At 37.2% G+C, this 26774-nt stretch overlaps 1 protein-coding gene across 6 annotated transcripts in view; it reads right to left on the reverse strand.

Moving 5' to 3' along the window:
• FER (FER tyrosine kinase) overlaps positions 1 to 26774 on the reverse strand; it is a 192868-nt gene that overhangs the window by 88317 nt on the left and 77777 nt on the right. For 5 of the 6 annotated variants that reach the window (XM_055790584.1, XM_055790586.1, XM_055790585.1 and 2 more), the window contains 3 exons: positions 21020 to 21112; positions 15671 to 15874; positions 11762 to 11884 (listed from right to left, as the gene is read on the reverse strand). In XM_055790584.1, coding sequence (XP_055646559.1) covers positions 11762 to 11884; positions 15671 to 15874; positions 21020 to 21112 — 420 coding nt within the window. The remainder of the gene's footprint in view (positions 1 to 11761; positions 11885 to 15670; positions 15875 to 21019; positions 21113 to 26774) is intronic. The other variant, XR_008744744.1, reaches the window with a different exon arrangement.

The following is a 26774-nucleotide window of genomic DNA, read 5'->3' on the forward strand; positions in this document are numbered from 1 at the left end:
GATCATTGCACATCTGGAGTGGTTAATAACAGGACACACTCCTTTGCTTTAACACCCAGCTTCAGCTTGACCTACTTTTACCTTCCACACTTAAAGCTTCACATTTGGCTGCCTTATGGAAAGAGACAGATATACACGGTACACATAGAGAAAACACCCTCCAAGCTTCATATACACTACCAATTATATTTTTATCACCAAAATGTTTATTTTATTAGTAAGCTTTAGATGTGTTTATTGTTGGTAGTCTGCATACGAAATCTAACTCAACAGTGAAGATATTTCATGATGCTTAAAACAGACAAGCCTTAAGTCCACCGCTCTTCTACACACAGACATGCAAAAGTGAAAACTATATATTCATCAGGTTTCCTTTCATGTATGTGAATAGAGAAGACAGTTTGCATCTGAAGAAGACAATGACATGCTAAAGGGCAGTGGTATATATTCACCAGCAACACCATGGAAGGTCTAGGTACACTAAAGTTTGCAGCTACAGAAAGAACAGGCATCTATTCTCTTATGCTCTCCTACTCAGGAAATCAGGAAAAAATAGCTTGCTGTGATGCCATCATTTTCCATGCAAGTTTCTTGTAAAGGGCTTTGATGGGAGTCCATGAACCACATGCACCATCCTACTATTCCATCAGAACACATGTGCTGGCACCAAAGCACTGCAGGGTCTTTTTATGATAGGGTGATCTTCCTGAGAGGAAGTATTACTTGCTCTGAATAGCACACTCTGTTTATGATACGGCTACTGGAATTGCTAGTCCAATTTATACCCAGAATTTTAGTCTGCAAGCCCTGTGACTATCACTATCCTACTCTTCCAATATATATTGGTGGAAACCTCAGGTACTTCTGAGATAATCTGTGAAGACACACCACTGCGAATTCCAAAGCAGACAACTACTATAGCAGACACATGATTTGCTACAATTACATAAAGCTCCACACAAACTAATCTACACCTATGTGGGGATGTAGTCAGCATTTAATACTAAAAAAGTTCAATTTTAACAATGTCAACCTAAGCACTGATTCACTACAAGAAATAGTTTTAACAGCTCTAATAGCAGAAAAAACAACTGTTCAGCACTCTTCCTCTGCCCAAATAGAAACATGACAACATACTGTTTAAGTATTTGGCCATTTTGATGTTACAACATGGTAAGCTATTTCAGCACAAGTATTTACTTATTGATAAAACCTATACAGAATTACATTCTTGATTAAGAACAACAACCCCCCCAAAAAAAACCCCAAACTATAAATTTACATGTAACATTTGTAGCTAAATTACACTTCTTTTCTTTTAGTACATTTCAGTACCTACACGAAGTCATATACAAAGATGAAGGCATCTGGTATCAAAAAAGAATAGATGAGAAAGGCAATATACTTAATGACAAAGCAAACTGAAAGAATAAAATGGAATCAAAACTCGTATTATATTCCTTACTACCATCTCTGCCAACAATCCTGTTTTTCTTGTATCTTTTGGCCACATTACAAAAGGAAAACAAAAGCAAAAAGCCTAGTTGGTGTAGTATGTATGTCTTCAGCTGATCTATATAAAGAATCTGTCCATATTAATTATCGCTTCATCATCAGAATAAGAAACATTTCTTGGCCATTCTTTTGAGCCTCTAAATAAAAAGTTGTTTCAAAATTCTATGGAGTAATGCTTCTTCTTTTTCCCAGAATAACTTGCACAATGTGGACAATGAGTATGTAGATCATACCATTATACACCTAAGGTAAAACATACCTAAAGATAACACAACTATCTTGTTTTCCATCAAGAGAGGAAAAATGCCCAATGCACTTCTGCTGCAGTATCACCACAGAAAACATGACAGTCACTCTGATGACTACTTTAAAATGTACAGTAGCTTTTACTTGTAAGTCACAGAGAACTGTAACAGAGTTCCACACTCCCTGCTGCCTCTTTACATTCCACTCCTTTTTACCATTTTGTTCCACTTAAACTAGTGGAGGCTAAAATAGTTGGAGGCAATCACAAGCTACTTCATACTACCTCATTGTGCATAACTATAATTCTACAATGGCATTTAAAGAGCACAGACTCTGATTCTTACACTCAATATACACCGTGTTTTTTGATCCATGACAGCCTACATTCAAGTTAGGTTTCATACTTGTCAGCCACATCCTATGAAAATATTGTAAACTCAAAACATTATTTCTATTAAAGTCACACTGACAGCACTAGTAAAAACAAGAACAATATATTTAGAAGCCTACATGAAATCTGTAACACACAGTCTTCTAAAAAACAATTATTACAGAATGCTGGAATTACAAATCTGGAGATATTACTTCAGCAGAAAAACAATTTACTAGTACAACCTATCCAATTCTAATAAAATTTTATTATTATGCCATATTAATGTCTGATTATAAAGCTTCTGATGATACTGGAAAGCCACACTGCAAAGCCCCAGTGTTTACAAATGTTCCACAAAAGTGTGACTTACAGCTGGAATACTACTGAACACAGTCAATCCTTTGATTTCAAAATGTGCCTACAAAATGTTAGTAATAAAATCTAGTAAATCTGAGTCTTTGCTGAAGGATAGTTTAATACAAGTAGTTTATTTTCCTAGTTATAACTTTTTGTCAACACCTTCATCTGAAATCTTCCACTTAATATTTTTTCTTCCCCTTTTACCAACATAGTTTGTTATTTATTAGAGTCACAGAATCATAGAACCATTTCCCTTGGAAAAGACCTTTGAGATCATCAAGTCAAACTGTTAACCCAGAATTTTCAAGTCCATCACTAAACCATGACCCTAAGTACCACATCTACGTATTTTCTGAACACCTCCAGAGATGGTGTTCAAACCACCATGTCCCTGGCAGCCTGTTCCAATGCCTGAACACCCTCTCAGTGAAGAAAATTTTCCTAATATCCAATCTAACCTCCCCTGGTGTAGCTTAAGGCCATTTCCTCTTGTCCTATCACTTCTAATCTGGAAGAAGTGACCTACCCCCACCTGTCTACAACCTTCTTTCAGGTAGCTGTAGAGAGCAGTAAGGTCCCCAAGTCCCCTTTTCTCCAGGCTAAACACCCCCAGTCCCCTCAGCAGCTCCTCATCAGACCTGTGCCCCAGCCCCTTCCCCAGCCCCGCTGCCCGTCTCTGGACACGCTCCAGCCCCTCGATGTCCCCCTTGCAGTGAGGGGCCCAGACCTGAACACAGGGTTCAAGGGGCGGCCTCACCAGTGCCCAGGGCAGGGGGACGGTCACTGCCCTGGTCCTGCTGGCCACACTGTTTCTGATACAGGCCAGGGTGCTGCTGGCCGCCTGGGCCCCCTGGGCACACTGCTGGCTCCTGCCCAGCCGGCCGTCACCCAGCACCCCCAGGCCCTTTCCCACCAGGCCCTTTCCAGCCGCTCTGCCCCAGCCTGTAGCGCTGCGTGGGGCTGGTGTGACCCAAGGGCAGGACCCGGCACTGAGCCCTGCTGAACCTCATACAACTGGCCTGGGCCCATCGCTCCAGCCTGCCCAGGTCCCTCTGCAGAGCCTCCTGCCCTCAGGCAGGTCAGCACTCCCACCCACCTTGGTGTCACCTGAAAACTTACTGAGGATGCACTTGATCCACTCATCCAGATCCTTGATAAAGATACTAAATAGGCCTGGCCCATGTACCGAACCCTGGGGAACACCACTTGTGACTGGATGCCAGCTGGACGTAACTCCATTCACCACCACCCTTTGGGTTCAGCCATCCAGCCAGCTTTGCACCCACACAGAGTACACCCGTCCAAGCCATGAACAGCCGGGTTCTGCAGCACAATGCAGTGGGAGATGGTGTCAAAGGCTTTACTAAGGTCCAGGTAGACAACACCCACAGCTTTTCCCTCATCCAATAGGCAGGTCACCTTCTCATAGAAGGAGATCTGGTTCGTCAGGCAGGACCTGCCTTTCATAACCCCATGCTGGCTGGGTGCTGTGTGATGACACTCAAAGTGATCTGCTCCACAACCTTCCCCGGCACCAAGGTCAGGCTGACAGGCCTGTAGTTCCCCAGATCCTCCTTCCCACCCGTCCTGTAGATGGGCATCACACTGGCTAACCTCCAGTCTGCTGGGACCTCCCCAGTTAGCCAGGACTGTTGATAAATGATGGAGGGTGGCTTGGCGAGCTCCTCCACCAGATCCCTCAGGACCGTCAGGGGGATCCCATCCAGCACCATAGACTTTTGTACATCTAAGTGGAGGAGCAGGTCACTAACTTTCCTCCTGAACTGTGGGGACTTCATTCTGCTCCTCCTCATCCCTGTCTTCCAGATCAGGGGGCTGAGTACCCTGAAGATAACTGGTCTGACTGTTCAAGGCTGAGGCAAAGAAGGCATTAAGTATCTCAGCTTTCTCCTCATCCTTTGAGGCAATGTTCCCCACCACATCCAATAAAGGATGGAGATTCTCCTTGGCCTTCTTTTTGTTTCTAATGTATTTGTAAAAATATTTTTTGTTACCCTTTACAGCAGTGGCCAGGCTGATTTCCCTCTCTGATCTTCACCCTGCATAACCCTGTGACACCCTTATAGTCCCCCAGAGCTGCCTGCCCCTTCTTCCAAAGGTGGGAAACTCTCCTTTTCCCCCTGAGTTCCAGCCAAAGCTCTCTGTTCAGCCAGGCCAGTCTTCTGCCCCACCGGCTCATCTTTTGGCGCATGGGGACGGCCTGCTGCTGCACCTTAAGACTGCCTTCTTGAGCAGTGTCCAGCCTTCCTGGACCGTTGGCCCTTCAGGGCTGTCTGCCAAGGGGCTCTGTCAACCAGGCTCCTAAACAGGCCAAAGTCGGCCCTCCAGAAGTTCAAGGTAATGGTACTGCTGACCCCCCCCCTTACTTCTGTGAGAATCAAAAACTCTATCATCTCATGATCGATGTGCCCAAGATGTCCTCCAACCACCACATCACCCACCAGTCTATCCCTGTTTGTCAACACCAGGCCCAGTGGGGCATCTCCCCTGACTGGGCACTGACCAGCTGTGTTGGGAAGCTGTCTCCCACACACTCCATGGACTTCCAGGACTGTTTTCTCTCCACGAAGTTGTATTTCCAGTGGACATCTGGTAGGTTGAAGTCCTCCATGAGAACAAGGACTAGCGATCTTGAGACCTCTCTCAGATACCTGTAGAATGTTTTGTCTGCCTCTTCATCTTGGTTGGGTGATCTACAACAGACATCCACCAGGATATCTGCCTTGGCCCTCCCCCTGATTCTTACCCGTAAACATTCAACCTTGTTGTTACCACCATTAATCATGTTAACATCATTAAGGCAGTGGAGCTACCTCACCACCTCTCCTTCCTTGCCTATCCCTTCTGAAGTTTATAGCCATCCACTGCAGCACTCCAGTCATGCAGGTCATCCCACCATGTTTCCATGATGGTGACTATGTCATGGTCTCCCTGCTACACAGTGGTTTCCAGCTTCTCCTGTTTGTTGCTCATGCTTCAGGCTCTGGCATAGGGGCACTTAAGCTGTGCCATCGATCTCAATCTTGCCTCCAACCTTGGCATGCTGTCCACAGGCTCATCTCTAGTCAGCTGGTTTTTATTCATTTTCCCATTCAGTAAAAATGGCTTGCTTCCGTCTTCTGCTTCATAAATTTTGGTTCTTTTTCCTGCTTCCTAGTGATTCAGTTGTCTTTGAGACAATTTCTTTCACTAAATTTGTACTCCACATAGCAATATGGCATTCTTTAATTTTTTATACGAATGTACAAAACCCATGAATTCACACGCACCCAAGGTGCTCATTTAATATTTGTAAGACAGAGATTCTTCTTGAAGAGATTGCTCAAAAATGACACTTTGCTAGCTGAAATGGAATTAATATACTTCACAAAGTACACTTTTTTCTAGGTTTGAGCATAAGCTAATGCTTAGAGCCTTTAAGAGTGTTATCTTCCAATTTTATTCTAAAAATGATCATGGAAAGAAATACCATGAAGACAAGACTGAACCAGAAACATTCATGGGAACGGATTTTTAATGCCATGGCCTTTAGAAAAAAATACAGAAAACTTAAATCACTGGATATAAAACAAACTTTGTCACTCTTTTTTTCAGGTAGCCTTATGTGCCCCTGTTAATACATCATTTTTTTAAGGGATTTTTTTTTTTTTTTTAGAAAATATCCTCTAAATTTTAAAAGCAGTCAAGCTACCTGAAATTATATGTAAGTTTGGTTCACTGCTTTGTTAGCACAAAAATAAAACTACTCTTTCTGCATTTTCTCATTCGGATAAAACGCCTTGACAAGTACAGGCCACCATTATGGAAGATGCATTCCTTTTGCTACCTGACAAATACTGCAACTCTCTCTGCTAAAAAGTCTTAAAAGCAAATCCTTTACTACCTCTAAATTATGGGGAAATAGGAACACAACTGAAATGCATCTCTAGTATTAAGATATGAAACTGTTACCAAATATCAATAGCTGCAGGCTTTTCTTCAGATTTCAGGATTGAACTAAAGAACTTACTGAAAATCTGCCTAAATTCTTCTTAAAAATATATTGTCAATTTCCCTAACATATGAATCACAGGCCTTCTGGATGACCATACTACCATTGAATGGCAAATAAGTGGCAAGAGATCCATTTCATGCTTACGCAAGAAACACAGTCATTTTCTACAAGTGTATATTTTACATACCATAAATCCTTACTTTTTATTGTGGATTCCAGTTTCTTAAAGAACAGATATATTTTAACAATTAAAAATGCATATATCAGACTTGAATCATGCTCATGAGAATTACAGCTTTGAGCCAAAAACAACACATGGAGACCATAACCACCGGGGCTTCTCAGCATTCCCACCAGCCTGGCCAGATGCACAGGTACCACACAGGAAATTCACAGTGGGATCTTCTTTGGAGCTACAAAGCTAGCCCAGGTAAAATTGCACTAACCGAATCACTCACTGCTACAGCTTGCTTCTTTCTTTCAGCTGAGATTTCTGCTCCTAAAGAGCTCTCCTCGGTCAAACAAATGCAGGATGATCTTCCCAAAAGGTAGCACCATTACTGCAGTGCAGCTGTTTCCCTTTTCAGCATCTTCATTCTTTCCTGTCACCAGAAGAGCATCTTTAATTGAATGACAGTACTACACTGTGATAAACTTGAAAGTCTCCTTGCTACGTCTCTTTGCTTCTCTCAGCAGGCCTAGGAAGGCCTGTGAAAGTGAGGATATTCAGCAACCTCCTTCAATTCCTCCATGTTGGCCTTGCTGGCCTGAGAAACACACACTACCTGCACCACCAACATGCATATTACCTGCAACAGTGAACTTCAGCTTGTTTTTGCAAAATACAGCAAAACCAAACAAAACACATGCAAGGCCAAAACTAAGGGGAGCCAAAAACCAGGAAAACAACTTTTCCTTAGCTTTGCATGTGTAAGTGTATGTTAACTAATTTCTAAAGGAGCCAACGTTAGTTCTAGGATATTACTAAGAAGTTGAAACATGGGAGCTAATAGATCATTCATGCTTTCTATCTTTTAAAACTGAGCTCAAAGAATTCTAAATACAAACTACAGCTCAAATGGGTTCAGACACTGAAAAACTAGGGTCATGTCAGACTTTTATGAGTGCATTTTCATGAAAAAAACCTACCTTTACATTCTCACTTAAATTTATATTTCTTCATCATTTCTCCATGTCTAACTTATTAACATACTCATATCTTCCAAGACAGCATCAGAGCCACACAGAATTCTCATGTAATTTGCAAATTTATTCATCAATACTAGAACCCCTCCTACAAAATCAATCTTCTTTTTCTTTTTTAACACTTCATTCATCTCACTCAACATTATTTATGGTTCATAATTTTCCTGTGTACAGAAGATGTTTGAAGCTGTATCACAGGCTTCTTTTTCACATCAAAATAGATCCACAAGATTTAAATGAAAGTTACTGGCAACAAATACATACCTAACTCAACTGACAAAGTAGCGGTTCGGTTTTTTTCATGAGCTCAGAATTTGAATTTACTACAGAGCATCCAAAGACTAGGACTACATTAGCACTAGTGAAATAGTGGCAGATCTCCAGAATGAAACAGTTGGTGCTGGGCACCTGAAACACACATCTGGGGGGAAGAGAATTACTTCAGACTAGATCTCTCCTGGTTCTTAAGACTGAACTCCCTCCCATCAGCAATTGTGCTTATTCCTATTTTGTTTCAGCTGAAAGGAGTAAAGTTTGAATCCTTGGTGACTGCTCGATGATGGAAGCATAGCATCCTAAGCGACACTAGGCAGATTTGCTGCAAAGGTGATTTTCTGATCCAAACAAAAACATTAGCACAGATATATCAAAATAAAAATAGCATTCCTTATTTCCTTAATGATTCTTTTTCCTAGTAGTCAAATGAAAGCATATCCACAACTTAATACAGATTTCTTAAATGTAAAAAATGTATTTCAGAATATTAAAAAACCTCCACAATGTAAGGTCAAACATGTCAGAAAGTTAAAGTATATTTAATATGGTTAAAACAGCATTTCTACTAATAAAGTCCTTGGGTATGCACTGAGGTTACTCAGGGGGCTTTACATACTAGTCACTCCATCAATAACAAACCGAAGAACGTAACATACATTTTTTCTAAAACATTATAAATAAATATGAGAGACTTTTCCATTAAAGACATCACTTGCAGATATCTTTTTAATGTCCTCACTTTTTCTAATTCAAATTCTATTATTACAGTATCATTGAAATTCCAAGCAGGCAGATTTGGTCTACATGAAATGGGGTATGGGACAGGCCTTTTGTGACATAATTAAGACTGCTCCTTTCAAAGGCAACGTCACAGAAGGTGAGCACGAATTTTACTAATATGGTAAAGGAGGATAAATGACTAAGGGAAGGATAGGAAGCAAAACCAAACTATGTAGTGTAATTTTTTTCCTGTGAAGTTCTCTGTCATATTTAACTTTCACTTTCTAAATACGTTATTACAGGGACAGCAATTTGCACAAAAAGATTAAAGACTGCATGAAACGTCAAAGGCTGCTTTGCAGTTATAATACGAACAAGAAAAACAGTCTTTGCAGATGTCAAATGAATTTTAAGGAAATGATCAAAGATATTCTGACAATAGCACATGATGCATAAAGTACCGCCAACACTAGGTGTCAGAGTGCATATGCTATTTCTCAGAAAATAACTTAAAATATCTCCACTTCCCCATATGGAAGCCAGACCTCCATGCAAATTAAAAAGAAAAGCTCACAACAATCTTTTTTGTTAGTTCTGTAATACTTTTTCCCAACAACTAGTTTTTATCAGATGGGAGAACTAAAATCACAAAATTGTAGCTCAGACCAAAAGGTATTACGAAACAATTTAAATATTTTTAAAAAAACTGCTCTAAAGCAATTTAAATCATCTAGCTAGCACTCTTTTAAATACTCTTACTTGGTTCAAATTGCTGATTGTGAAGCACTAAGTACACTGTACATTGGTTTCAGTTTAAACCAAGTGTAAGTAGCAATCAGACACTCATACTCTATCTCACAAATTCTTGAAAGCTTACATACAATGTACGTAATATGCATATTTAAAAACTCCTATACCATGAAGTTTCCTTTCACCCAATACTCTTCTTAGCACTAACAGTATTACCATGGACATCCCCTCCATTATTTCACGTAACGTATCAGACTGGAAGTTGCAAAGTTCATCAACCCTGAACGAACTAGACTTCAATATTAAGACTGATGCACACCAGCACAAAGTCAGTCATACAGTGAAATAAATGGAGCCTGTGTGACTCCATTTTATGGATAGATGCCTGTTACTTGCAGCACTTTGGGAAACCTGAGCAGTCAAAAGTACTTTTGAACTGCAGCTCAAATCACCTACCCACTGGTTATAAAAATAGCATGATCCTAGAGGAAAAATTATTTCCACTAATTTTAGTTAATACTAAGACTAACTCAAGTCAACAAATCCAGAGGGGAATGGGCCCACCTCATCTTCTCCAAAAATAAGAAAAACACAAAAGTGACTGCACCCAGTGACAACAGAAAAGCTAAAAAGTCTGTTTCAAAAATTGTTCTCCATCACTTTGTAAGAAGGTTACGGTACAACTGAATGTAGTGGTAGGGGGATGGATTCAGGTCCTGGAAAGATGCACCGCACAGTCATACATGTCTACACGGTTATCATCAATGGATTTAGACTATTCCCTATGTGTATTTAACACCTCAAAGGCCATGAGATCAAGTACAGCCATGAAGAAATGATCGGGGAAGTCACTTGGGACCACATTTCTTCCACAGTATTGGTACTAGAAAAATTCTTTGACTATAGATAATTACATAAAACTATGCATAAATTAAAACTTCACTTTATTTTACAAAATTATAGCAAAATGAAACAAAATTTATGTTTTCCACCTTCTGTTTTCTTGTATAACCTTGGCAGAAAGCAACTAAGAATAAATTCTCTTATCATTTAGTGTGTAGTACCATACTGCACTATAGTTTTACATTTGCTAAATCAGGGCTGCTCTCACAGTGTGTACATTATAAAAAGGCAGAAAAAAACCCAGGAAACAGAAAAAGCATTAAACATTTAAAACAGATAGGGTACTGTAAAAGACAAAAATTTGCAAATAGATACAAAAAGATGTCAAGTTTGACAGCCCTTTATTTTTAAGGTTTATATCAAAATACAATTAATCACAAATCAAAAATAATATCTTATGCTTTCTCATATATTTTCTAACGCATTTAAGCATGATTTTATGTTTAATAAAGTGTCAATTTGGTAATCAGCAAGACATTAACCTAAAATATGAATTTACAAAGCCTCCTTCTTTAAATTTTAAAATTAGATAGAATAGGTCGGCACAGGTAGGTGCAAAAAAATCACATTTATTTTGAGAAAGGGTATATGCTTTTATTTCTCAGGATTATTAGCAGAAAACAACTAGGACCTTGGAGTAGGAAATTAACTCTGAAATACAAATTGTTACGTTTCCTAAAATTTTGTAGAACACAGAAGGTGCTTTACACATGCTTGAAACCAGTCTTTAAAAAAAAAATAAACAAATGGCTTACTCATAGTTAAAACACAAAGGTTTAAGTAGAAAAGAGTTGGCTCACAAACGAAATATCAACTAAGTAGATACTAACTGCAAAACTACTGGAAAAAGCCAAGGAGACTCTTAGGTTTTCTAAACAGTCATATAGTTTAATATTTTGATCCCTTTTGTTTCCCTCCTGAAAGACTTTCTGCAATAGCTTACTGATTAGAAAGAGAATTTTCATTTCAAATTTGCGATGACGCTGGAATGACAGTACCTTTTTCTGTGTCTGTAGAGCTTATTTCCAAGACACAAAGTACAGACAAAATGTTCTCAAAACTCTTCCAAATTTCTTCATCACAATGTTATGGGCGATGAACTACTACTTTCAATTACTGAGCAGTGAAATGCAAATGGAAAACCAAAAACATAAGTAGGATATTTTGTGAGATGCTGAATGCCGTTCTTTCAAGATAGTAACAGGATGGAACATTATTTTAAAGGAATGTGTTGCACAGAGCAGAAAAGGTTGAAAAAGCTCACAAAGTCACAAAATGAGCAAGAATGAAAAACCTTCTAAGAGTTATATAGGAACATATCTGAAATAAAAACACAAGCCTCACCCCCCCACCCCCCCCCTTCTTTTCAAACAGAGTTCTTGGAATGTATGCATTACCTTAACAACAGGATTCAGCAGAACAACACCTGATTTCTTTGTAATAACTTGCTTTGTTGTGTAATGATGTTCTATGAGCTGAGGAATAGTTGGAAACCCAGTTCCTTCAAAACGATACTGATTCTGTATGGAGGTAAAAGGAAATAATTGTTTCTCTACAAGCAATATTACAAACAAGAAACTGCAAAAGAGCATCACCAAGCCTCCCTCACTACTAACAAAACAAAGACATGTTCACCTTCACAGAATTAGATTTCTTTTCTGATCTGTTTAATAGGTTTTCTATTGACTTAAATGGAATTATAGGAAGATGACATATTAATAAATGCAAAATTACTGCTTCATTCATTAAATGCAACATGATAAAATAACTACCTATTTAAACTTAATTTAAAGAGATAGGACACAAACTTAAACTCTTGACATAATGAAATAAAAACATTAGAAATCAGAGGAAAGAACACTAACTTCCTAATTACTTAAATTTCTAAGAATTACAGAAAACAAACTAAAAATAAACATCTGACAATAAAATAAAGAGGAGATTAGTAACACCATCTTACTCAGATCTTACTGCATTTAGAATGCTTGTTAAAATTAATAAAACCCTGGCACAGAGTATAAGATGTGTGATTGGTCTTTAAGAAGGACTATATGCCAGGAGAGTCTACAGCAGCTAAAAACAAAAGGCAGGTCATGCATATAATTCATAGAGAAGCTGAGGAAGACAAAATTCCTCCCCCCTCTGCTGCATGAATTTTGAACACAATGGAAACAATTAACTCTTTTAATATTTTCTTAGAAGTATGTAACATTTTCTTTAATAAAGGCTGCTATGACATTTCATTCTTTCAGCTGTAAGTGGAAAAATGTATTTTTATTGCTTATCTTTGCCCATACACTTGAAGGGGAAAAAAGCAGTAACAAAGTGTTTATTTCATCCTCCTGGATGTCATAAATTACACACTGCAGCTGACTGGGAAATAGGGTAAAGTCTTATGCCTATAGGAGACTGCATCTACAGGTAGGGAACTCAAGTCCACAAGACAGGAACTGCCATAAGCTAGCCTGACAATGGCAATCATAAACAAGTACTACAATTAAAAAAACTCAAGCACAGCAGGTAAGTCAAGTTAATTTACACAACTAGACAATGAAAACCTCTGCCACTGGCATGAAAGCTTCTTTCTCTCTAGTCCCCAGGGTCAACTTCCTTGCATGATGCATCGTAAGTTTCTCTTCCTTTGGGGTTAAATCATTAACTTCCTGAAAGGTGTTACTGTTGTTAGTAAAGACAGCTTGGTCGTGTCACCTTTTTTTAACATTCCTGGTTCTCTATCATAAAAATGTTTTTATAGTCTGTATATTTTCTGTTGTTTATTTTGTTAACTTCATTCACTTATTGAATAGTGACTCAGCTGTGATTGACTAACAGCACTAGTTTCCATTTGTTTCAGGTAAACTTCGTATTTCTGTGCTGATGATCCAAAAAAACTGATGTCCTAAGAATCTCCCTAGCACAATAACCAGTACTGCCTATTATTTCCTCACCCCAGACCCAGCCACGTGCCCATTTGCTACCATCTATGTATGACCTCCAGGGCAGACACTGTTCTTCGACTGTGTGTTCACACAGGATCCTGACCATTATTAAAATCACTAACAAACAATTTTAAAATAGCACAGCCTCAAATAAGCAGCAGTGAAAAACAGTAGCCTTGAGTACCAGCAGAGAATTTTGATGCTTAAAGCTGAACAATGAATTAATCACATGCATATTTTATTAAGATTAGCCTTTAAAATAACAGTAAAACCAGAGAGAAACATTTATGCAATTAAGGGGCCAATGTTAAAACAGACGCATGCCCCACTGCCCCTCAGTATTTGATTCGGAAGAAAATCTCTATACAGAGACGAAGTTTGGTTTCTATACGGTGACTGTCAGAGATCCAACAGTGTGACTTGGCCACTCACAGGGACCCGATACCACATTGTTCATACCAATGTACACAAAGTTCTTGCACTAAATTCTCCTCAAACTTCCCTACCAAAATGTTTATGAATACAATCCCTCTTGTTACATGACCAAAACGGTCCCTCTGTCTACTCATTCCTTCTAAAAGCTTAATAAGCTTTTCTTCTTTTCACAATTGACACTTTTTCCACAACAAATGCAGAAAATTCACCCCTATACGAGTGCATAAGGAAGCCTGCATTTCTTTAAGAAAAAATTTTAACTTCCATGATTGTCAAGAAAATCTGCCACAAATGAATCCCAAGAGCAGATGAACATAATGCCCTATTACAATCAGACAGATCTAGTGAGCTGATGATGTTTGGACTGTCCAAGCTCTGCAATATTAAACAGTATCAGTCTTACATTTCAAATGTAATTCCTAAGAGATAGTAGTGAAAATATGGAAAGAAAGATAGCTTGCTAGATTTTTTTTTTCTTTTTTCTTTTTTTTCTTTTTTCTTTTCTTTGCGTGTGGAAAAAACAATATAAAAAAGACTCGGCTTACAGGTAAGCCTCAAAGTAATACTTAAAAAAAACCCCAACCCTCTATTTTAACTCACTTGAAAGTCCAATCTACATTTTTTTTATATCTACTTGCCACATACAATGATATACACAAAATTGTTTCAGGCACACCAAGTATACAACGTGCATTTATTTCTGCTGGATCAGGATCAGAGAACTCCAAGCATCTTGTGTCTAGGCACAGGTGATTTTATTGCTCTTATTTTCTCATTCAGCACTCTGACACATCAAAATAGTTCAAGGTCATAAAATCAAAATAAAATAAACACTGACTTTGTGTAAAGGTTCACTTCTACAAGGAAAACTCTAGGTGAAAATCAATGAAAATTCCAGCTGGACAAGTGTCCATAGTCATCGATCCTACAGAAGCCTTCCAACTTCTATGAAGCTTGCAAAATATCACTGCCTCCAATTAAAAAGAAATAGACCACGTACACAATATTGACTTCCCGCAGGCATCCTGCATTAGCTGGAGTTTTAGGCAAGGGAATTTCGTCAGTGTAAACACTCATAGGCGATTAGGTTTATGCATTTTTTTTGTATGTGGGAGATTTTATTATAGGAGACTGAAATACATTTTGGCAGCATCACTCAATCAAAACTGAGAATGATTTGCTGCTAATGTCATACTTCAAGAAGAATTTCTAGTATTGTTATGAGAACTGTTATATTTTGAATGAGTTTAAAATTCTGAAAGGTAAAACCAAAAATACATACATTTGAAACCCCAAGTAATACATTAAGAAGAATAAAAAGAAATACATTGGATAAAGGCATGACCGATTTTTCCTAAGTTAGAACAAGGGGATCAGTTCTGGTCCTCAGAATCATATATGCGTGCAACATCCACAAGCACTTGTGTTGTATTGAACAAAACAATATCCATAGGGCTAAAAAGAACATATGCATCTCTAGGGCAGCAGGGACTTCAATTCCCAACTGTATAGAGACCAACACAGATTATTTTCTTCTCTGTGAATGTTTCCATTTTTCAGAAGGAATCTTTACATTTGAATTAGAAGTAGCCTACTTAGCACCAACTATGAAAATGGGTTTAAAAATAAATACAGCTACATGCATAAATTAGTAGTAACAAGTTCTGGGTTTCAAAGCATTTACAAAAATATCTTGGTTTTTAAATATAAGATAAAATATGTTGAATAACTTCATACTTCATACTGTTCCTTTGTTTCTCAAAATGATCTTTTCCCCGATTTCCACACTGATGGAAATAATTCCAACAGCTTTCCTATTTTCATATAAAGGCAAAAGCCTTTTGCCATAGTAAATTATGTAGACCCTAAATTGTTTAGCTGGAATTATAAGCTTCCTAACTTTGAATATTCAGTACTGTATCAGAGACGTACATCAGCATATTGTATGATAAAGTGTCTCCGTTGTCCATCTGAAAACACAGAAAGGACATATTCACCAGGTTTCCCGTGGCTCTCTCGCACCAAGAAGTCTCCTTGCTGTTTTAACAGCTCCTGGGCTTCTATTCTTGGAATTGCACCATGATACCAGTCTTGCTCAGCCAATGGTTTCTCAGTGGTTGAAATTACATCAAAGAACTTGGGAAAAATATTGAAGAAAAATGTTACTATAACAGTACATTTTTAGAGTTCACTTTTACATGAAAAGCATGATAACAATAATTTCTGTTTCTCTAGCTAAATTATGTATTCCTATTAACAAACAAAATCAAAGCTTTTATATTCACACAGAAGACATACTGATCACCTTTTCTATTACCTAAAAACCTAATATATAAAAAGCAGCTTATGGAAATGTCCATAAACCATGTAATATTTTTCAATTAGCCTGCTACTTCTCCTAAGCCATACCAACCAACTCCTTCTTATGCATTCTAACGTGGTATTAACAGCAATTCAAAATGAACCATTTCTTTATCCAGACAGAAACTTCTCAGACATAAAAACTTAAGATATTGATTTATATAAAGTATTTCAAATGGATAAATTCTTTTCACAGGTTTTACGAATTGCCAATTACCAAATTTTACCGATTATACAATCTACCAATTACCAATCGCAAACCAATTACTAGCTCTATAAGACATTCTTCCTAGCATTTACACTGTAGCACAGAATATACACCTGGGTGTATGGTGCTTATGAACTTTAGCATAGAGTTTATGAAGGCACAAAGATTTTAAGAAATTCTTTTCATTGGCTATAACTGGAAGCTAATGAGTTTTAAGCTATAATCTCACATATTTAACAAGCTTACATTGTTTAAGCAAACACCAAGGAAAACTTCATACTTTGTTCAATGACCTCTTCAGATGTACTTGTATAGCTAGACAGATCTTACTTAAGCTGTGTATCATGTTAATACCACAGCTCACAGAAATTCTCACCGCCAGAGTGGTAAAGCTCTGAACAAAACAACGTAGGGTTTATCCAATCATGAGTTAAACAGATATGTGGATGTGTCCCAGGCAAGCCTGCTGAACTGCATTTAGGTAACAGCCAAAGACCCACACCTCAATTAAGCATGATCAAACAGATACAGACAAAGCATAGCATATGATTCTGAATTAACCTCTCCTACTGCTCTGCCCTGATAAAAAACCAAGTTTTTCTTTGTATCATCAATGACGATACCATATTTCCCCTAGGCAGATGGGGAAAGAGAACAGGAAACGCTCCACTGGTGCATGCAAGGGAAAAATTTGATGTGGTGCAGCTACGGACATGGTGGAGCCTATCCACACATTTATGGTCTTCCTGGGGAAACATTTAGGTTAAGATGACTTAGCTAGCCAAAAAACACTAGGAATAATCTCAGACTCTCAGAGTCTGAATGAGTAGATCCAAGAAAGGGCATCTACTCAAACTTCTTGTTTCCAAATATCTGTAATTCTTCAGCACTTTCATAGTAACATTTCCGGTATAAAAAAAATGCTTTTCTCTGTGGATTCCTGGCTGCCTTTCTAAGTTATACCTCGAAAGGTCTAGTTTAGTCAAGGATCCTGATGGGAAACTGGAGAACTTATTTAAGAGCCTGACAGAGCTCATATTCTCAGACATCAGCACTGGGATCTAGAGCCCTGGGCCTGCATGAAGGATAATTTCAGACATGAGATTTTAGGCCAGCACTGTAACCAACAGACTCATCACTAGAAAGAGTGAGTATGCTCTATTACAGATTTTGCTCTATTACAGATTCAGAGCCAGGAAGGGCTATTTAAGAAATAACAACAGCCTGAACATAAAGTGCACAGTCAGAGTTTTTAGGAGCAAAAGATGTACCTCAAGGAACTGTGTTTATCAGCATAGTGAACTACTAAAAGCCCAAGATATTGTTTAGCCAGGCAGGCAGTCATTTATTTCAATCCTATCAACAGTTAAATAGATCTTAGATCAGAGCTGTCTACCACTGTTAAATGATGCTGTGTCATTCTCTTTCAGAAATTTCTAAAAGAAAAAACTAGCTTTCAAAATGTTAGATAATGTTACTTATTTGGACATTCGTTGTTCAAAGATGCCAAGTATGGCTTGTCAGAAAACCCAGAAAACTATGTTATCAAGAAATGTTAAGGGGTTCAGAGTAGCAAAGCCTTTGCCAGAAAAACACATTTTTACTTGAGATGAAGTGTTTCTAAGGATAAAAGGCCAGTTCAGGGTCAATAAAATAGTTCATGGTTTTCACAAAGGAAGGTTAAAAAAATTTAAAAATCTGACTGGCAACTCATTTAGCTCACTTAAGAGGAAGCCACCAGATAATAACACCTGCCTATGTTTAGACTGGGTCAAGTTTGAGTCACTGTTCAGACAATCATGATCACTTTGCAGATTAAAACATCTTAAAACCCTTTATGACAGAGAAAGACAAGAACAAAGCATTTTAGACATGCCTAACTATGGCGTTGTTTATGACACTAACATCAAGCTTCCCCCTGCTTTTAAATATCATTAAACTATTATTTATTACTTTACAAGAAAACAGTGAAATTTCCACAAAGTATCCTCTGCTGATTGTCTCCTACCTTACACTACCTTTAGTTTTTGTCATATACTATGAGGCAATCATAATCAAGGTGGTTTCTCTGATGAAACAAACAGTAATTATACATGTTGTGAGTGTAAATAAAACAGCATTGTTTCTATGAACAAGTCTTCTAACTGGAACATATTTTCTGTATGATACAATATTCACCCTGACTGGCTATGAAAGAAAACATAGCTGAAAGCCCACAATGAAACAGTACAAATGCAAGATATGTAATCATTTTAATATTGATTTCAACTCAGTTTACACCACTTAGTGCTAACGTTTCTACTGAATTGTATAGTTAGAATTAAATGGTTTGAATACAAGAAAGGTTCGTCTTTAAGGAAGATAGAGGGAAAAAAGCCACCCACACAAAATTAAATTCACAACTTGTTTCCTTAACCTCTACTGAGTTTAAATATCATCAAGCAACTTAACATAACTAATTGGATACCTGAAAGCACAGACTTGCATTCTAGGCCTCTGCGTTTTACAATTTCATGTATGGAATAAGATCTCTTGCTCATTTATATGTATACAACTACAGAAGCACTTTCAACAGCTTAAATGAATAAATACTAAGATTTTTGTTGTTGATTTGACTGCAAGCCAAGAATAAAATAAATAATTAACAAAACCATACAAAAGGAAAGGAATTCACATTGCTAGATTTCTACTCTCCCTCTCAACCTTTCCTTTCACTTGCCTTTTCTTCCTTCAAGTTTCCCTTTATAGACTTATTTCGCTCATGGGTTATTGGGGGTGTCTGTGTGTTGCAGGGTGTGTGACTTTACATACTTCATCACACTTTTCCTTCTGTGAGGAAGGAAATGCCATCATATACTTCATCATGCTCCTCATGGACCTAGTACTGTCCTCTACTTACTCTGAGCCCCCCTCTCCCTATTTTTCTTCAGCAGTTTTTCTTCAGCAGTAAAACAATGTAGTCCCCAGCTGCTGGCCTTATTCAAGAGAAAAATGGAGCAAAGAGCAGCGTATTATTTCTAACTTCAAAAAATGAAATACTTTTCCTGTACTTAGGTGGTCAATGAAAAGAAAATTGTAATGGAAATGATATTTTACTTTGTGTACTTCCTTATTTTCCACTTTAAGCAAACAAAACATTTTGTCAAGGTATTTTTCTTTCAGTGTAAAAGAGGGGCACAGACACGAGAGAGGAAGTAAAGCAATAAATTTAGGTTGATAATTTGAGACAATTCCCTATGGAATAACCTGTCTTTACCCTCAGTGTACCTGGCTCATTCCCACATGTTAATATACCCTATGAAACCAATATTCATTCCACCTATTAGCCTATAAACAATAAAAAAAGTTATCCTATAAACAGTAACAGATTTCTGTGCCAAGCTCAAATTCCTCAGTGGCAAAAAAACTAAACAAAACAAACAAAAAAAACCAGGCAGAAGAGCAGAAGCTGGCATTCATGATGCAATGCATTCAGACTCCTCATTCGGTTCATTCATAGCACCGTCTTACAAGAAAGTTTTCCTTGTGTTTCCTCTCCTCATTTGATTAAATGCAGGTCTCTTGGTATTATAGAAAACTGGCTTACATTTTGTCCAAGAGAAGCCACCTGAATCCCCAGCCTTGCTGTTTTCTCTTCCAGCTATACTTCTTCCCTGTATTAGCTTCTGCCTTCCCATTCCGAGAGCAGGTGAATCATTTAAGTGCCAACATGTAAGTAACAGTTAAACTGGTTGCTTTTGGAAGTACATGGTTTCTAGACAACTTTCTTCAAATGACATAGAAAAAAAAATCTGTTTTCTGTAATTACACACAAAATTCAGCTTTTCTTGCCAATTAAATACGAAATGGTATTTTCAGAATAGCACCACATTTAATCCAGGACAGCCTCAACTTTCAAAGTTTCAATATACTTAAAATACATAATATGAAAATAGGTAGTTAACGTTTCATTTTCAGAGGATCAATACTGATCATTTTCCTACTCTGCTCTGAGATCCCTTTTTGTATTGGTGTACTTAAAAAAATATATTTTTTTATTTATGTATGCATGTATGTTATTGCTATTATTTCATAAAACATCTGCAATAATCACTTCGTATACTTTGTTGACGGGTAACAAGTATCAGTTTATACATTTAGTAATAAGCACGGTTATATAATTGTCACCAGGCAAAAGCTGAGCAGCTGACCACATTAACAGCCAACTACTAATCTGTGAAACAAGTTTAAGATGTATATGCACGGTTAGTTTTTCTAACACAGAATAAAGTGCTAAATCAGAACGCAAAGCAAAACTAAAAATTTATTGGACTATAAATTTTGACTTTGAAGCTTATTTAATTGATACATTATCAAGAGTACATGGGTGACCCAGCTTTTACCGTCTGCCTCAAATGACCCAATTCCAATCTTAGTTCTCCCAAACATATTCCAAGGCTTCAGCAATACTACTTAGCATGTACCTGCACCCAGGTTTACATCAATTTCCACAGAAGTTTCCTAATAGTAACACAGTTTGGAATGAAAAATTAAAAATGAGCCACGATGTTATCATGTCTGCTGATCAATCAGAAAAGTGGTTTTGTAACATTATTTTAATGTAATTTTTGTCTATGTTGATGGAAATGCATGATGCTTCAGAAAAAACGATCCTACTTAAACTGTAAAAATAACAAAATGTAGTACAACACTGTGTTATTTATACTACTTACCGATGACGACCCCAACATGGATTTTGGAGACCTTATAATTCCAGCTATGGAATGACGTATAGTGTCAAATCTTGAGACTTTGTCCTTCTTGTCCTAGGAGAAAAAAGTGGCATCTCCAGTGAAAGCAAGCAAAGTGGTACGATAACTGAATTATTAGAGAATGTGGAATATAGATATAGATTTTATTTAAATAAAAGATCAGGACTGAGCCTCTACTGATACATACTAGTAAGTGTCAACATCAGTGGGATTAAGCTAAGTCACATAAATTAAACTGCTGACAAATTCTGTAATTCCTTAAATATTTTGTGCAATTATTTTAAGTATCACTATTGTTAAGTATAAATAGTACATAAACCCTTTTGTACCCTAAAAACAAAGGACATAACTTTCAGTTCTCCTGAAATACCTATTGTTTTAGAAGGACATGGATTTGAAACCATATAAAGATAAAAAGCCCACACAGTAAAACAAAAATACGTATGTACATCATCCTTAATATATGGGGTGGGTTTTTTCCTTTTATTAACATGTTCTTCTCTAACGATACACTACTTGTAAGTATTAGTACCAATCAATGCAAGTTACAGGAACCATTTGGTTTCTGGCACAACTGCAAACCACAGGCGCAGCCACTGCCTAGTTTTTAGATTCTGTAAGAAGAGAGCTCTAATCGAATACTGAAACAGCCTTTAAGTGACTCTTGTTCAGCATAACTCAATGTAAATTCCAAGTGCCTATAACGTGATTTAGTCCAAAGACTGTGTATTTCTTTGTTAATTCCAAGTCCCTGTAACTTTATTTAGTCCAAAGACTGTGTATTTCTTAATCAGCTCTCCAAATCAGTATCAGAGAATCTTTCAGAAAAGTACAAAAATCTATTTTACACACTGACAGTTATTGTTCATAAGACACCCTCCAAAACAGCCAATATATTTTAATGAGTATTTGCAATGTAATTAAACCTGAAGAAGAGACCAGATATTAACAACCTCATTCTAACTAGCTATAGGTTACCTAAACTGTAAGAAAATGATAATGGAGACAGACTACAACTGTTTGCTAGTGTTACAAAGGAAAAACACTTCCAAGTTTTGGAAATACACCCTTGACTGAAAAACTGAAAATCTGATAATGTAATAAATGCAGCTTCGTTTAGTCTAGGACTTTTGAATAAGCAACAAAATCTATTCATTCTGTATACAGAATATAATACCAGTGTTTGAAAATACTCCAAAATAGTTTAGTTTACAGGATGTAGTAAAATAAATGTATTTTTTTGGTAGCAAAATTCTGTGATGTGCAATAATTTGTATGCTGTGAAAAAAAAGTGCAAAAACCAGTCAAACAGTCAAAACACTAATAAGGAATGTATTACTCACTGAAATACTCATTAACTATGTGCCCACTTACCCATCAATATATTTTCATTCCTTTTACCAGACTCAAGTAATATTGTATGCCAACTAATTGTCTTGTAATAAAAAACTCTGTGCTGAGTCCTGATCTTTGTTTTTATAATACTGATGAATTGAACTGGCGGGACAAAACCAAACCAAACCAACAAACAACAAAAAAAAATCTCATTAGCAATAGGGGGGTACAGAGTCTAATTTTGCTTGCATGCTGGGTGTGGAATAATCTGCTCATTTCACTCATCTCTTCAGAAATGATCCATGAGGTTTACCTGCAACTAAATGTATACTTCTATGACAGGAAAAAATAAATGACCAAAAGACGCATGAATTCCACTACACTTCCTCTAAACAAATTCAGAAGTTTTCTTTCTGGTTTACATTACTAGCACACTTATTTAATGACAACATCAAACTACAAGTAAGGTTCTACAGTCACTAGTTGCTCCTTATCAAAAAACGTTTTTAACAAGAGAGGGGTTTTTTTGACTCAAAATACCAGGAAGACTCATGGATGGGGACACCAGAGGACTCTGATAGGCACCACTGAATGATATATAAAGGTTAATAGCTGCATTATATAGAATAAGCATTAAAATGCAGATGTAACAGATAAACTTTGGCTTTGTTCAAAATGTAGCACATGCCCTACTCAAACTGCAATGCATTTACAAGCACTGTTCAGTATTTTCACAGCACCTTCCCCCTGACATACTGAAATGACTCTATAGCTTACAGCAATGAAGACTCATAATTTGTCTGCACAACAGGCATTATCAACCACATGACAAACACAACTGTAGCCTGTAACGAGTTTTACTTGTAAGTATTTTTAGGGCAACCTGAATAAAACTGAATAGCAGCGAAGTTGGTTTTTTACTGTTTTGTTGGGGTTTTTTTTGTCATTGCCCAGCTGTGTTTCACCTTAGAAGGACCCATTAGATCTTGCAGGAAACCAGTTTTCACTGAGAGTATGTATTCACCACTGTGAAGAGCTTTTTTCTTATATATTAGGTCTATTTTTTTTCCTAAACTAGTGTAAGAATAGAAACCAGCTTGGCCCATCTACATTTTTATACATATATATGTGTGTCTGTGTACAGTCTTATTACTTAATAAGTCATGGTGTTAATTGAAGCCTGCTTTCCAAAATAAAAAGAAATACACATCAGAGCTATTTTTCAATAATCTCCACCCTAGCCACATTAAATTTTGAATCTCTTAGCAAAGGATTCAGTAGATGAAAGGATTATCTCAGGATTTAGGTTATTTAAAGTTTCAGAAGGAGGCTAACAGAGAGCAGAACTGACTCTGTGTCCTCAGGAAGAAAAGTTCATTATAAATCCCCACCACACTCATTCCAACAAATATCAGACTTCTGACCAACAAGCACAACCATGCTGGCTATGTAGTCACCACAATACGCTTCAGACAAAACTTGTAAGACATGTTACTATTTGACTAACACACTTGAGAAGGACACTGGAAAAGAATTAGGAGTTCTGCATCATGGATGCTGTAGAGAGCATTCTGGAGTAATATGCCTGCTAGCATACACGATGCAGCTACTAATATGTATTGGCTGATTCAGTTTCATTTTGGTTTAAATGAATTACTTTCAGAGATACTAGCAAAATAGTAGTATAATTTGTCACTTCCTTTATTTCATACTATACCGAATGCATTCAAAAGAGAACTAATCTGTGTGCCATAGTATTTTATGCAATGACAGAATTACTGCAGAAGAAATTACCATTTACCATAAGAAGCTAGATATGTATGAAAATATATACTGTCATTAGAGAACAATTTTGATCTGTTTCTTTGACTGTGTTTAAATGTACCTGTGGCATGAGAACACATCATGAAAGGAATTATTAAAAGTGCATTGACTGATACTATCCTTTTAGGACTAGTCATATTTCTAATCACTGTCCAGAATAAATTAAAATTAATCTCCACCAGCCCTGGAACTGGCAAGTCATGAATTTTCTATCCAGTGGACAAGTACCCCTAGAAAAACTGTTGAAAATCAAATTGCTTATCCTGGAATGGTGCAAGACTGATGAACTTCTACACAGAACACAAACAGCTGTTTTATGGGTGGGACTTTTTTATCATCCTCCTCTTTGGCATATCATGCAAAGCACTACTGCTTTTATTTCCAAACAATATAGAAAGGATTTACTAAGACAAATAACTCTTATTGAGAAACTGATTGACAGCAACCGCTTGTAACAATCAGGTTAAGAGTGTTCTGTCATACTCTGCTAGCAACTGGGTTTTGACACAGCAGTGTTACAATTCTTCTGCTACAAAACAAGGAATGCCAAAACCCTCTTCCCAGTTGTATACACCTCACTCAGCCACTCTGGTTTCACTTCTCTTTTTCCTTCTTAATAGTCAAAACAATTACCTCAGCTCTTTTCAAGAAATGTCTCAGCAGAAAACAACCACTCTGGCCCTCTTCCATTTTTCTCTTCTGACAAGATGCAGAGGGAAAAAATTAAAGCATAAGAAGCCAAAAAGCAGTGCATGATTCAGGCCAGTTGAAAAATGCACGTGAAGCGCTCCCTATTTTGCTTGAGGATTTCCTCAGGTGCGTCTTTATATATACTAGAGAGCCGAGCTTCTGTTTTGTGTGTTCACACTGGGGGATCTTGTGCAACATGAGGTCCTGTCTATTTTAGTGGATTTTCCATTAGAATTTATCCTCTTTGGTCATGCACTACAACTGTTATGGTCTTGTGGACAAAAATACTCCTTTTGCCAGACATACATAAGAGTTCTATCACTGGGCAAAATCACGGCAGATCTTAAGAGTGCATGAAAAAACACAATACACCCAGAAGTGTGAAAAAATCAAAATGACAAGCCATACGAATCATATTCACAATGGTCTTTTGAATGAATGTAAGCAAAAACAAAGCAACAGGGCAAAATATTTTGTTCAAATTGAACTGCATAATGTAAAAGCCCAGAAAAGCATTTTAGCTGTATAAATGCAGAAAAATGTATCTTAAATGTTATTACAAAAGAAAAATAATATATACTCCTTTTAGAAAAGCAAGGAGATAAGAAGCTGAAGAGAGATCCAAGATACAGATAAAGCACAACTAATGCTTCTGAGGAACAGGCAAATAGTAACACCAACTCTACTGATCAAAAGGTGGAAGATTACCAATAAGAGGGAGAATGGACAATACAGCATATACTGAATACTGCTAAAAACACTACCCAGACATGTACCTATAGGTGGTATAAATAGGCCAATACTTGACCACCTAATGAATCAGATACAAACCATAAGCATGGGTAGAGAAGTTGAATTGGGGCTTGCACATAAAATTAAAGAACCTTCACAGGAAATTTAGAGGAAATAAGATGAGGACTTTTCAACTGAAAGAGAAAAAACTTTCAGAATAAAAGGAAATTTTAATTAGACGAACATAAACAGTAATACCTATAAGATAAGCATGATAGTACTGTTTCTGAGTATTCTGAGAATCCTCAGAGATTTTGATGAAAACAACTTCAGTACGGTACAAGAGCTCTAAGATAAAACCAGAAGGGAGGAATTCCTGGGAGTTACTGCAAATGATATGTTCAATGAACTTACAGATAACAAAGACATACCAGACAGTATCGGCCAGAGTAGTTAAGATGCTCTCCTTTTCGTCAAGTGAATGCTAGCTTCATTTCTAGTTTGAAAATACCATTTCCCTGATGAAAAAGGTGCCATAACAACACTCAACTTAAGGCCTCAAATTTAGATAATGGGGAGAACAAAGAAAATTTTTGCTTTTAGAAGGCTATAGATGTCTGGCATGAGAACAGAGTTTATAAGCAAAAATTCTTCAAAGACACTTCAGAAAAATTAATTTTCTGAAAATGATCCTCTGCATTGGTCACTCTAGCACTGGAGATTAAAAGTTGTTTAGGAGAGGACTCAAAAAGCACAATAAACTTAAAGACTATGACTATGATAGTAACTCTGGCCTGGCTATTGATGAGTGGATATAATAACCACAAAGCATCTGTATGTCCGTTTTACAGGTTTTAGCACATATTAAAGGAGATGTAAATGCTGACATATATCAAAACCTGAACATACAGCAGAACATGCTGGATGTCCATGAAGTCTATGATTTGATTTCAGAAGTAAGACTAATGACATACCTCAAAAGGCTTTTTTTTTTTTTTCTCCCCTCCTGATCCATGACAGACCTGGGTATTTCAGAAAGACCACACGTAGAAAACAAGATAAATGTACTATTTTTACCAAACAAAAGAGGGTATTTAAAACTGTTAACATGGCACTCACACACAGAATGAGTTGC

Source organism: Falco peregrinus, chromosome Z, assembly GCF_023634155.1.
Source record: "Falco peregrinus isolate bFalPer1 chromosome Z, bFalPer1.pri, whole genome shotgun sequence".
NCBI lineage: Eukaryota > Metazoa > Chordata > Aves > Falconiformes > Falconidae > Falco > Falco peregrinus.